This window comes from Coregonus clupeaformis, unplaced genomic scaffold (genome assembly GCF_020615455.1).
Source record: "Coregonus clupeaformis isolate EN_2021a unplaced genomic scaffold, ASM2061545v1 scaf1113, whole genome shotgun sequence".
NCBI classification, from domain to species: Eukaryota; Metazoa; Chordata; class Actinopteri; order Salmoniformes; family Salmonidae; genus Coregonus; species Coregonus clupeaformis.
Genome location: NW_025534567.1, coordinates 46,781 through 59,779, shown reverse-complemented (window position 1 = coordinate 59,779; position 12,999 = coordinate 46,781). Strand labels below are relative to the sequence as shown.

Here is a 12,999-nt window from a genome sequence, read left to right as displayed (position 1 = left end):
ATTTGTATTTCGACTAACTTCCTGACATGACTGAAACTGACTATTTTCAGATCAACAGAAGTGTCTGAGGATTAGGACCTAGACACTGTTTCTGGATGGGGCCTCAACTACAGTACATTGATCAAATAGAAAAGTTGATCAAATAGAAAAGTATTATAACAGAGGGAGATGACCAGATCAATGTGAGTATGGTTGCAGAGAGGGGAAGGAGAGAGGGTAGTGTGGAGCTGAACAGTAACACATTTCAGAAGAATGTTGCCATTGTATCACATGGTGGCCATAGAGCAAATACATACAACTGTTGAAACATTTGACTTTACTGATCTACTTAACTCTAGAACTGGCAGCCATATAATACTGAATGCACCAAATGGAACCTTTGGTTTCTATGTGCATCAGTGTCTCTTATGACATGATTACTTTTAAACTCTAGGCTCTAGCTCTAGGCTAGAACTCATCCCCAACATTCTCTAGAACCTTGGCATGTTGGCAACCAAGCCCCCCAAAAAAGACATTCTACTCGGAAACTAGCTGTGAAACATTACTCTTCAAATATGTATCCTAAAATCTAAGACTTCAGCTGTACTGCCTTAGGAGGAGTGTAGCGCCCTCTGGGCGTTGGAATGACTACTAAGTGAAGGGGGCAAGTCTCTCCCTTGGGAAATGCCGCTCGGCTGAGCAGGCCACAGAGTTTGAGAAGGTAGAGAGCTGCTCCTCTTCCTCCCCATCCTCCTCCTTCTCCCAAGATGGTGTCTCTCTGTCCTCTTCACCCACTACTGTTGACACCAGAAGCAGCACTGGGACCTCCAGCCTCCACCAGGCCATCCCGCAGTTCCTCTCACCTGAGGAGCAGCAGCAGTGTGGAGAGGTTGAAGTCACCTCCACTGTTGAGCCACTGGTCTGCCAGGTCAAAGTACACCGGCAACTGAAACAGGCTAGTCCCCGCCGCCATCACTGTGAGGCCCAGGGTGGAGACCAAGCCTCCCACATTTCCAGCTGGCCCATGGTCAACAGGCGGAGGGCCCCAGTTCTTGACCAGGGAGATGACCAGGTGAGGCAGGGAGGGGGTGAGGGAGAGAGCTCCTCTAGATGGAGTGTCCCCAGGCCCAGCTCAGCCATGTTCTTCACCAAACTGGACGACTCTTCTCTCATGACCGAGGTAGAGTCATGTCACCGTATTGTACAGCTGCATTGTTAGAGAGCCACTCTGAAACAATTTTCCATTTGATAGAGTTAAGGGTCTGATTATTGTCATACTGTGTGGTGTTGACCTACTCTCTCTCTCTCTCTCTCTCTGTCCATCCATCTCCCCAGCATCAGGAGAGGAGGAAGAGGGAGGTGGAGCAGGAGGAGAGCCTGCGGGAGCTCAAGGAGCCCTTGAAGAACAGGTTCTTCCAAAACACTGCTGTTCTCCTAGACTTCCATCCCATCCCCATCCTCGTACCCAGAGAGGAGCCCCACTGGCAGGTCTGAGGCTCAGGAGGAGCCCCTAATCCACGGTCACTCCATCCCAGAGTACCAGCAGATCTACCACTCGGTGGTGGACTCCATGCTGGTCACTGCCTCTGTCCAGCCCCCCCGCTACAGCCTGAACCTGGGCCGCAGGATCAAGCAGCGCCTGTGGGAGGCGCTCTGGTGCCCCACCTTCACCATCACACAGCTGGCTGAAGGACGGGTGGGGGTGGAGGAGACATTGGGCGTGAGACACTACGCTCCCCAGATAGACGTGGACATCAGCTTGGAGCCAAAGTGTCAGCAGTCTCAGAGGAAGAGGGCCAAGCACTGAACTGAACTGCTGTGTGATGAAAATCCATGGAAGTGCATGAGTGAAGTTAGGGCTATGGTGCTCATTTGAATTTCCTGGATTTTTCTATGGATTCTATGGATCAGTCCAAAATGTTATCCTAAAACATTGTTTTTGTGTTTAATTATAGACAGAGGCTGCGGTTCCAAAGGTAACCCCCCCATTCCGGCCCTGTCACAACCCCCATGGGAGCCTCTTCCCCAGAGCAAAAAATCTGTATCACGTTCTGCGCATATGTTTCTTTACCTCTACTTGACGCACACATTTTTGTGGTCAACCTCCCTTCACATTTCTCACTGTCAATGCCAACCATCTGATCTCAATCAGTTTAATGGGAATATGCATTTAGATCTTCTTGAGTTATGTACAGTGTTTCGAAGTACAGTGTTGTTTTGAATTATGTACAGTGACCGAATTTTTTAGCAGATGGTGTTAACGAACTGTAGCATACCTGTGTTTTGTTTCAATCAAAACACATTTTGCCTAGTGGCGCGTGCTGTTGAGTTTTGGCCGCATGAGAGAAAAATTTGACCATTCGCACAATCATCCTTGAATCTCAAGAGGTGGTGTTTTTTGTCTTACAGTATTGTTATAATATATGCTGTTATATTCTGTTCTGTAGATTGTAGAATACTATCTTTATGTGATCTTAAAGACATTGATTCAGCTTTGATGTAACTTTATTAAACGAGCACCATTCACCAGAGCAGACTGTTCTCAAGGCAGCCGAACGAGTAGAGCAGACACTGTTAGTAAAGTAGAGAATCCCGCGCATGTGCAGAAGCTTCTGATTTTTTGCTATCGGGAAGAGGGTTCTGAAGAATTCGGAAACGCAGACACTCGTTAATTACAGTGCATTCAGAAAGTATTCAGACCTCGACTTTTTCCACATTTTGTTACATTACAGCCTTATTCTAAAATTGATGAAATAGTTTTTCCCCTCATCAATCTACACACAATACCCCATAATGACAAAGCAAAAACAGGTTTTTAAACTGAAATATCACATTTACATAAGTATTCAGACCCTTTACTCAATACTTTGTTGAAGCACCTTTGGCAGCGATTACAGCCTCGCATCTTCATGGGTATGATGCTACAAGCTTGGCACACCTTTATTTGGGGAGTTTCTCCCATTCTTCTCTGCAGATCCTCTGTCAGGTTGGATGGGGAGCGTCGCTGCACAGCCATTTTCAGGTCTCTCCAGAGATGTTTGATCGGGTTCAAGTCCGGGCTCTGGCTGGGCCACTCAAGGACATTCAGAGACTTGTCCCGAAGCCACTCCTGCGTTGTCTTGGCTGTGTGCTTAGGGTCCTTGTCCGGTTGGAAGGTGAACCTTCGCCCCAGTCTGAGGTCCTGAGCGCTCTGGAGCAGGCTTTCATCAAGGATCTCTCTGTACTTTGCTCCATTCAGCTTTCCCCCGATCCTGACTAGTTTCCCAGTACCTACCGCTGAAAAACATCCCCACAGCATGATGCTGCCACCACTATGCTACACCGTAGGGATGGTGCCAGATTTCCTCCAGACGTGATGCTTGGCATTCAGGCCAAAGAGTTCAATCTTGGTTTCATCAGACCAGAGAATCTTGTTTCTCATGGTCTGAGAGTCCTTTAGGTGCCTTTTGGCAAACTCCAAGCGGGCTGTCATATGCCTTTTACTGAGGAGTGGCTTCCGTCTGGCTACTCTACCAAACAGGCCTGATTGGTGGAGTGCTGCAGAGACGGTTGTCCTTCTGTAAGGTTCTCCCATCTCCACAGAGGAACTCTGGAGCTCTGTCACCTTCCTGACCAAGGCCATCCTCCCCCGATTGCTTAGTTTGGATGGGCGGCCAGCTCTAGGTAGAGTCTTGGTGGTTCCAAACTTCTTCCATTTAAGAATGATGGAGGCCACTGTGTTCTTGGGGACCTTCAATGCGGCAGAAATGTTTTTGTACCCTTCCCCAGATCTGTGCCTCGACACAGTCCTGTCTCGGAGCTCTACGGACAATTCCTTCAACCTCATGGCTTGGTTTTTGTTCTGACATGCACTGTCAACTGTGAGGCCGTATATAGACAGGTGTGTGCCTTTCCAAATCATTACATTTTAGTCTTTTAGCAGACGCTCTTATCCAGAGCGACTTACAGTTAGTGAGTGCATACATTTTTCAAACTGGCCCCCCGTGGGAATCATGAAAATCATGTCCAATCAATTGAATTTACCACAGGTGGACATTAATCAAGTTGTAGAAACATCTCAAGGATGATCAATGGAAACAGGATGCACCTGAGCTCAATTTCGAGTCTCATAGCAAAGGGTCTGAATACTTATGTAAAAAAGGTATTTCTGGTTTTTGCAACAACAAAAAAAAAATGGTTGTCTCGTTGTCATTATGGGGTATTGTGTGTAGATTAATGAGGAAAATGTTTTATTTAATTCATTTTAGAATAAGGCTGCGACGTAACAAAATGTGGAAAAAGGGAAGGGATCTGCATACTTTCCGAATGCACTGTATATGCATCTGTACACTACATGACCAAAAGTATGTGGACACCTGCTCGTCGAACATCGGATTCCAAAATCATGGACATTAATATGGAGTTGGTCCCCCTTTGCTGCTATAACAGCCTCCACTCTTCTGGGAAGGCTTTCCACTAGATGTTGGAACATTGCTGCAGGGACTTGCTTCCATTCAGCCACAAGAGCATTAGGGAAGTCGGGCACTTATGTTGGGCGATTAGGCCTGGCTCGCAGTCGGCGTTCCAATTCATCCCAAAGTTGTTAGATTGGGTTGAGGTCATGGCCCTGTGCAGGCCAGTCAAGTTCTTCCACACTGATCTCGAGAAACCATTTCTGTATGGACCTCGCTTTGTGCACGGGTGCTTTGTCATGCTGAAACAGGAAAGGGCCTTCCCCAAACTGTTACCACAAAGTTGGAAGCACAGAATCATCTACAATGTCATTGTATGCTGTAGCGTTACGATTACCCTTCACTGGAACTAAGAGGCGTAGTTCGAACCATGAAAAACAGCCCCCGACCATTATTCCTCCTCCACCAAACTTTACAGGTGGCCCTATGCATTCGGGCAGGTAGCGTTCTCTTGGCATCCGCCAAACCCAGATTTCGTCCGTCGGACTGCCAGATTCATCACTCCAGAGAACGCATTTCCACTGCTCCAGAGTCCAATGGCGGCGAGCTTTACACCACTCCATCCGACACTTGGCATTGCGCATGATGATCTTAGGCTTGTGTGCGGCTGCTCGGCCATGGAAACCCATTTCATGAAGCTCCCAACGAACAGGTCTTGTGCTGACGTTGTTTCCAGAGGCAGTTTGGAACTCTGTAGTGAGTGTTGCAACCGAGGACAGACTATTTTTATGTGCTACACGCTTCAGGACACGGCGGTCCCGTTCTGTGTGTTTGTGTGGCCTACCACTTCGCGGCTGAGCTGTTGTTGCTCCTAGATGTTTCCACTTCAGCACTTACAGTTGACCGGGGCAGCTCTAGCAGGGTAGATATTTGACGAACTGACTTGTTGGAAAGGTGGCATCCTATGATGGAGCTCTTCAGTAAGGCCATTCTACTGCTAATGTTTGTCTTTGGAGATTGCATGGCAGTGTGTTCGATTTTATTTACCTGTCAGCAACGGGTGTGGCTGGAATAGCCAAATCCATTCATGTAAAGGGGTGTCCATATACTTTTGTATATATAGTGCATGTCTAGTACCTTGGCTTTTTCGATGACGTTGGCGAACTCTCCACTCCACATGAAGCAGTGTTTGGGGGTGATGAGCAGGTAGCAGTCGCCGCTGTTCAGGGAACGGGCCGTGGGCTCCACCAGACGCACCTGCACGTGCCTCCGACCTGAAGACCACACCCAGACAGACAGACCCACTTTAGAAACCAGACACACCCACTTACTCCAACCAGTCATTCCTCTGCTTATGGAAGTTTATGGAAAGAGTCAAGGAACTACTCAGAGATTTTTCTAAAATATATGCTACTGTACTCCTTTGGAGACGAAGTGGATGGGTGAAGCCAAGTTTTAAATATGTGCCACTGTTGTATTGTTCAAGAGTACTGGTAATAAAAATAAAAATACATTTGTGAATTGTATTTACAATGAAGAATCATTGTAAATAAAACGTAGTGCAGTATATAGAGAACATGGTGCAATTTCTGAACAGAAAAATGCCATCCCTGACCCCGTGACCTTTGCCCTCTGACTGACCTTTGATGCGGATGAGCATGAGCTTGTTGAAGGGCAGCGTGCTGTTGTTGGTCACCACCTCAGTGGACTTGGTGCTGCGCAGGTTGACCTTGCGGAAGTTCTCCTTACTGGCCAGGCCGGCCAGAGCTGCGTCCGCCAGGTTGGAATGCTTGGCCACTGTGGATGAGAAGAGCCAAAATGGAGGTTAGTAGGCCATTATTGTGCTTGGCCAATGTTGATTGAGCTGAAACGGGGGTGGGTAGCAATCCAAAATGGAGGTTAGCAGCTACACATCTACACCCCCACCCGCAGCCTCCGATCCTCTGACTCCATGGGGGATCGTGCCTTCAGTATGAAAATGAATGCACTCACTAACTGTAAGTCACTCTGTATAAGAGCGTCTGCTAAAATGACAAAAAAACACACAAAAAAAACATGTAAATGTCGCCCTCACTCTCTGGAACTCTCTCCCCCCCAAACCTGCGAATCTGACTCCATCCAAACCTTCAAGTCCAGTCTCAAAACCCACCTTTTAGTAATAGTATTTAGTTGTATGTGGTCCAAACAGGAAACAAAACAACAAATAAAATACATAATATACATAATCTAATATACAGTGCATTCGGAAAGTATTCAGACCTGTTGACTTTTTCCACATTTTGTTACATAACAGCCTTATTCTAAAATGTATTAAATTATATTTTCCCCCTCCCTCATTAATCTACATACAATACCCCATAATGACGAAGCAAAAATAGGTTTAGAGAAATCTTTGTCAAAAATATTATTAAAAAATTACATATACACATAAGTATTCAGACCCTTTGCTATGAGATTTGAAATTGAGCTCAGGTGCATCCGGTTTCCATTGATCATCCTTGAGATGTTTCAACAACTTGATTGGAGTCCACCTGTGGTAAATTCAATTGATTGGAAATGATTTGGAAAGACACACACCTGTCTATATAAGGTTCCACAGTTGACAATGCACGTCAGAGCAAAAACCAAGCCATGAGGGCGAAGGAATTGGATTGTGTCGAGGCACAGATCTGGGGAAGGGTACCAAAAAATGTCTGCAGCATTGAAGGTCCCCAAGAACACAGTGGCCTCCATTATTCTTAAATGGAAGAAGTTTGGAACCACCTAGGCGCTTCCTAGAGCTGGCCGCCCGGCCAAACTGAGCAATCGGGGGAGAAGGGTCATGGTCAGGGAGGTGACCAAGAACCCAATGGTGACTCTGACAGAGCTCCAGAGTTCCTCTGTGGAGATGGGAGAACCTTCCAGAAGGACAACCATCTCTGCAGCACTCCACCAATCAGGCATGTATGGAAGAGTGGCCAGATCAAATCAAATTGTATTAGTCACATGCGCGAATATAACAGGTGTAGACCTTACAGTGAAATTATTACTTACAAGCCCTTAACCAACAATGCAGTTTTAAGAAAGAATACCCCCCCAAAAAAAAAAAAAACACCAGAAGAAATACAATATAAAATAATACAAAATAAAAGTACAAAATAATAATAGTCGAGGCTATATACAGGGGGTACCAGTACCGAGTCAATGTGTGGGGGCACCGGTTAGTCGAGATAATTGAGGTAATATGTACATGTAGGTAGAGTTATTAAAGTGACTATGCATAGATAATAAACAGAGAGTAGCAGCAGAGTAAAAGAGGGGGGGACAATGCAAATAGTCTGGGTAGCCATTTGATTAGCTGTTCAGGAGTCTTATGGCTTGGGGGCAGAAGCTGTTTAGAAGCCTCTTGGACCTAGACTTGGTGCTCTGGTACCGCTTGCCGTGCGGTAGCAGAGAGAACATTCTATGACCAGGGTGGCTGGATTCTTTGACAATTTATAGGGCCTTCCTCTGACACCGCCTAGTATAGAGGTCTTGGATGGCAGGAAGCTTGGCCCCAGTGATGTACTGGGCCGTACGCACTACACTCTGTAATGCCTTGCGGTCGGAGGCCGAGCAGTTTCCATACCAGGCAGTGATGTAACCAGTTAGGATGCTCTCGATGGTGCAGCTGTAGAACCTTTTGAGGATCTGAGTACCCATGCCAAATATTTTCAGTCTCCTGAGGGGGAATAGGTTTTGTCGTGCCCTCTTCACGACTGTCTTGGTGTGCTTGGACCATGTTAGTTTGTTTGTGATGTGGACACCAAGGAACTTGAAGCTCTCAACCTGCTCCACTACAGCCCCGTTGATGAGAATGAGGGCGTGCTCGGTCCTCTTCTTTTTCCTGTAGTCCACAATCATCTCCTTTGTCTTGATCATGTTGAGATGGAAGCCACTCCTCAGTAAAAGGCACATGACAGCCCGCTTGGAGTTTGCCAAAAGGCACCTTAAGACTCTCAGACCATGAGAAACAAGATTTTCTGGTCTGATGAAACCAAGATTGAACTCTTTGGCCTGAATGCCAAGCGTCACGTCTGGAGGAAACCTGGCACTATCTCTACGGTGAAGCATGGTGGTGGCAGCATCATCATGCTGTGGGAATGTTTTTCAGCGGCAGGGACTGGGAGACTAGTCAGGATCAAGGGAAAGATGAACGGAGCAAAGTACAGAGAGATCCTTGATGAAAACCTGCTCAGGACCTCAGACTGGGGCGAAGGTTCACCTTCCAACAGGCCAACGACCCTAAGCACACAGCCAAGACAATAGAGGAGTGGCTTCGGGAAATGTCTCTGAATGTCCTTGAGTGGCCCAGCCAGAGCACGGACTTGAACGCGATCGAACATCTCTGGAGAGATCTGAAAATAGCTGTGCAGCGACGCTCCCCATCCAACCTGACAGAGTTTGAGAGGATCTGCAGAGAAGAATAGGAGAAACTCCCCAAATACAGGTGTGCCAAGCTTGTAGCGTCATACCCAAGAAGACTCAAGTCTGTAATCGCTGCCAAAGGTGCGTCAACAAAGTACTGAGTAAAGGTTCTGAATAATTATGTAAATGTAATATTTCAGTTTAAAATTCTTTATACATTTGCAAAAATGAGTGGAAAAAGTCAAGGGGTCTGAATACTTTCCGAATGCACTGTAGATAATACTACATAATACTCCATTATCTCCTGCCTCTGCCTCACGCTTCAGAAACAGGAGATGGCTCCTGCCCTATGAGCCCCTACATAATACAATACATAATACAGTGCAAATTACAATACAAAATATATAAAAACGTCTGTCTCTTCACTGTCCCCGTTGTGACGTAAATTGTTCTTTTAATCTGGTTTTATTGCTGGCTTGAGTTACCTGGGGTGGCAGAGAGTTCCAAGTAGTCATGTCTCTATTTAATAATGTGCGTTTCCCAGCTTCTGTTCTGGACCTGGGGACTGTGAAGAGACCACTGATGTCTTGTGTTGTACCGATGAGTGTCCGAACTGTGTGTCAACTGCTAGAACAGACAGTTTGGTACCTTCAACAACTAGCATTCAGCCTATAGCATTTTAACCTTGGTCTTGCTCTCTTGTCTTTTTAACATGTTTTTGAATTTAGCCTCTCAATTTGAATTGCCTTTGATGATCTTGTTGTTGTTTTCCCCTCCCTGTATTTTTGTGCATGCTCTTTTTTGAGTGCCATTCTCCTTTTGTAATGTACTTTGCTCTTAGTAATGTTTATATACTGAACAAAAACATAAACGCAACATGTACACTTGTGGTCCCATGTTTCATGAGCTGAAATAAAAGATCCCAGAAATGTTCCATATGCACAAAAAGCTTATTTCTCTCAAATGTTGTGCGCAAATATGTTTACATCCCTGTTAGTGAGAATTTCTCCTTTGTCAAGATAATCCATCCACCTGACAGGTGTGGCATATCAAGAATCTGATTAAACAGCATGATCATTACACAGGTCCACCTTGTGCTGGGGACAATAAAAGGCCACTCTAAAATGTGCAGTTTTGTCACACAACACAATGTCATAGATGTCTCAAGTTGAGGGAGCATTCAATTGGCATGCTGACTGCAGGAATGTCCAGCAGAGCTGTTGCCAGAGATTTGAATGTTAATTTCTCTACCATAAGCCGCCTCCAACGTTGTTTTGGAGAATTTGGCAGTACATCCAATCGGCCTCACAACCGCAGACCACGTGTAACCACGCCAGCCCAGGTCCTCCACATCCAGCTTCTTTACCTGCGGGATCGTCTGAGACCAGCCACCCAGACAGCTGATGAAACCGATGAGTATTTCTGCCTGTAATTAAGCCCTTCTGTGTGGAAGAACTCATTCTGATTGGCTGGACCTTACTCCCCAGTGGGTGGGCCTGGCTCCCAAGAGGGTGAGCCTATGCCCTCCCAGGCCCACCCATGGCTGCGCCCCTGCCCAGTCATGTGAAATCCATAGATTAGGTCCTAATTTATTTATTTAAATTGACCGATTTCCTTCTATGAACTGTAACTCAGTAAAACATTTGAAATTGTTGCATGTTGCATTTATATTTTTGTTAAGTATATTTTATTCAGCTAAGTTCAATTATATTCTTCTTACTATAAAATCTGATAAAATAAAAGAATGGCATGGTACTTATAAGCATATCTTGTCAGCTAAATGAACAAGCCTACAGCCTATGGCATGGGAGCATAGCTAGATAACATAGGCGAACTCATTCTGTTTTTCTGAAATAAGTTTTCTTCATATCATAATGTTTCTTTAGACATGACTAAAATAAATAATGGATTTATTGTTATGATGTATATTAAATTGATTTATTATCCTTTTTTAAAATGTAGATGTTCCAAAGGTGCGCATCAGTGGCTTGTATGTGTGGAGGCCTAGAGATGCTAAACATGTTTATGTTAATTAACGGTCAATTACCATGAGACCGGCAGTCTTTTGCATGACAATAACCGGCTGACTAAATTTCATGACCGCCACAGCCCTAACCACAACCCCTGCCCCAACAGAGTCAAGTTCATACTATAACTGCTACTTTTTCAGCTACATTTAGCTGGCTATCAACCATAATATTTTCCTTGCTGTGCTGTTTTGCAAATATGTGTTGTATGGCCTGTTTGCTACACAATACAATACATTTGACAATACAAGCATTTACTTAACAGAATTTAACTCTCATGCGCAATTATTTTCCTCTTGCATAAGGTAAATGCAGACTGTGATCAAGAACAGTGTAGTGACAGAATATAATAAAATAGAATAGCACTTCCTTAGCCTCCTGGAGATTGCCTTTGGATTCACCTTTTAGAAAATGATCTATTTACAACTTGTTAAAGGGATAGTTATTTTTTTAAACACGTTGCATGGGCCTCCCGAGTGGCGCAGCTGTCGAAGGCACTGATTGCATCGCAGTGCTTGAGGCATCACTACAGACCCGGGTTCGATCCCAGGCTGTATCGCAGCCGGCCGCGACTGGGAGACCCATGAGGCGGGGCGCAATTGGCCTAGAGTCATCAGGGTTAGGTGAGGGTTTGGCCGGCTGGGATGTCCTAGTCCCATCACACTCTAGCGACTCCTGTGGCGGGCCGGGCGCATGCACGCTGACTCGGTCGCCAGTTGTACAGTGTTTCCTCCGACACATTGGTGTGGCTGGCTTCCGGATTAAGCGAGCAGTGTGCCGCAGGGTCGTGTTTCGGAGGACGCATGGCTCTCGACCTTCGCCTCTCCCGAGTCAGTAAGGGAGTTGCAGCGATGGGACAAGACTGTAACTACCAATTGGATATCACGAAATTGGGGAGAAAAAGGGGTTAAAAATGCTAATAAAAAATATAGAACGCATATTATAGGATGGGATGGCTTACTCCTCTCCACTTGCATCCTCTTGGTTTCCACGGTAGCTACATTGAGTCTCTGTTCCGTGTAGACCTGGCGGATGTCGTTGCGGGCCGCCAGGGCACGGAGGGGGTTGCGTGAGCCCTGGTTATTCCTAGTAGGACGCACAGCACGCTTGTGTTCCGTCACTGCCGATGTCAACCTAGAATCATACGCAGAAGAGGGAGAGGTTAGAAGGAGAGATATACACTTTGAGATAATTTACAAACGCCAAAGTAAATAAAAAACAAAAAACTAAGTTTTAAGTGAGAATAGACATTGGTCTGAAGGCGAAAAATAAAGGAAATTCACATGAGCACCACAATGCCTATTCCACCCATGCTCTACCGAGGTTTTCCAGCACACAGCTTTGACCTGCTACAGTAGCTATGTTGGTATTGTACTTTAAACTATGTGTAGACAGGTTGCTTAGGATTCAAACCTTCTCAAACACCCTAATTCATACTCTTGCATCCACAATGTGATTTGTACCACATACAGTGGGGGAAAAAAGTATTTAGTCAGCCACCAATTGTGCAAGTTCTCCCACTTAAAAAGATGAGAGAGGCCTGTAATTTTCATCATAGGTACACGTCAACTATGACAGACAAATAGAGAAAAAAATTCCAGAAAATCACATTGTAGGATTTTTAATGAATTTATTTGCAAATTATGGTGGAAAATAAGTATTTGGTCACCTACAAACAAGCAAGATTTCTGGCTCTCACAGACCTGTAACTTCTTCTTTAAGAGGCTCCTCTGTCCTCCACTCGTTACCTGTATTAATGGCACCTGTTTGAACTTGTTATCAGTATAAAAGACACCTGTCCACAACCTCAAACAGTCACACTCCAAACTCCACTATGGCCAAGACCAAAGAGCTGTCAAAGGACACCAGAAACAAAATTGTAGACCTGCACCAGGCTGGGAAGACTGAATCTGCAATAGGTAAGCAGCTTGGTTTGAAGAAATCAACTGTGGGAGCAATTATTAGGAAATGGAAGACATACAAGACCACTGATAATCTCCCTCGATCTGGGGCTCCACGCAAGATCTCACCCCGTGGGGTCAAAATGATCACAAGAACGGTGAGCAAAAATCCCAGAACCACACGGGGGGACCTAGTGAATGACCTGCAGAGAGCTGGGACCAAAGTAACAAAGCCTACCATCAGTAACAAACTACGCCGCCAGGGACTAAAATCCTGCAGTGCCAGACGTGTCCCCCTGCTTAAGCCAGTACATG

General features: G+C 45.5%; 1 protein-coding gene across 1 annotated transcript in view; it reads right to left on the bottom strand.

Moving 5' to 3' along the window:
• Positions 1-12,999, bottom strand: part of svild (supervillin d) — a gene marked incomplete at its 5' end in the record, with an annotated part of 77,826 nt that overhangs the window by 26,046 nt on the left and 38,781 nt on the right. Inside the window, 3 exon segments of the mRNA XM_045217550.1 lie at positions 5,508-5,644; positions 6,012-6,167; positions 11,745-11,917. Coding sequence (XP_045073485.1) covers positions 5,508-5,644; positions 6,012-6,167; positions 11,745-11,917 — 466 coding nt within the window.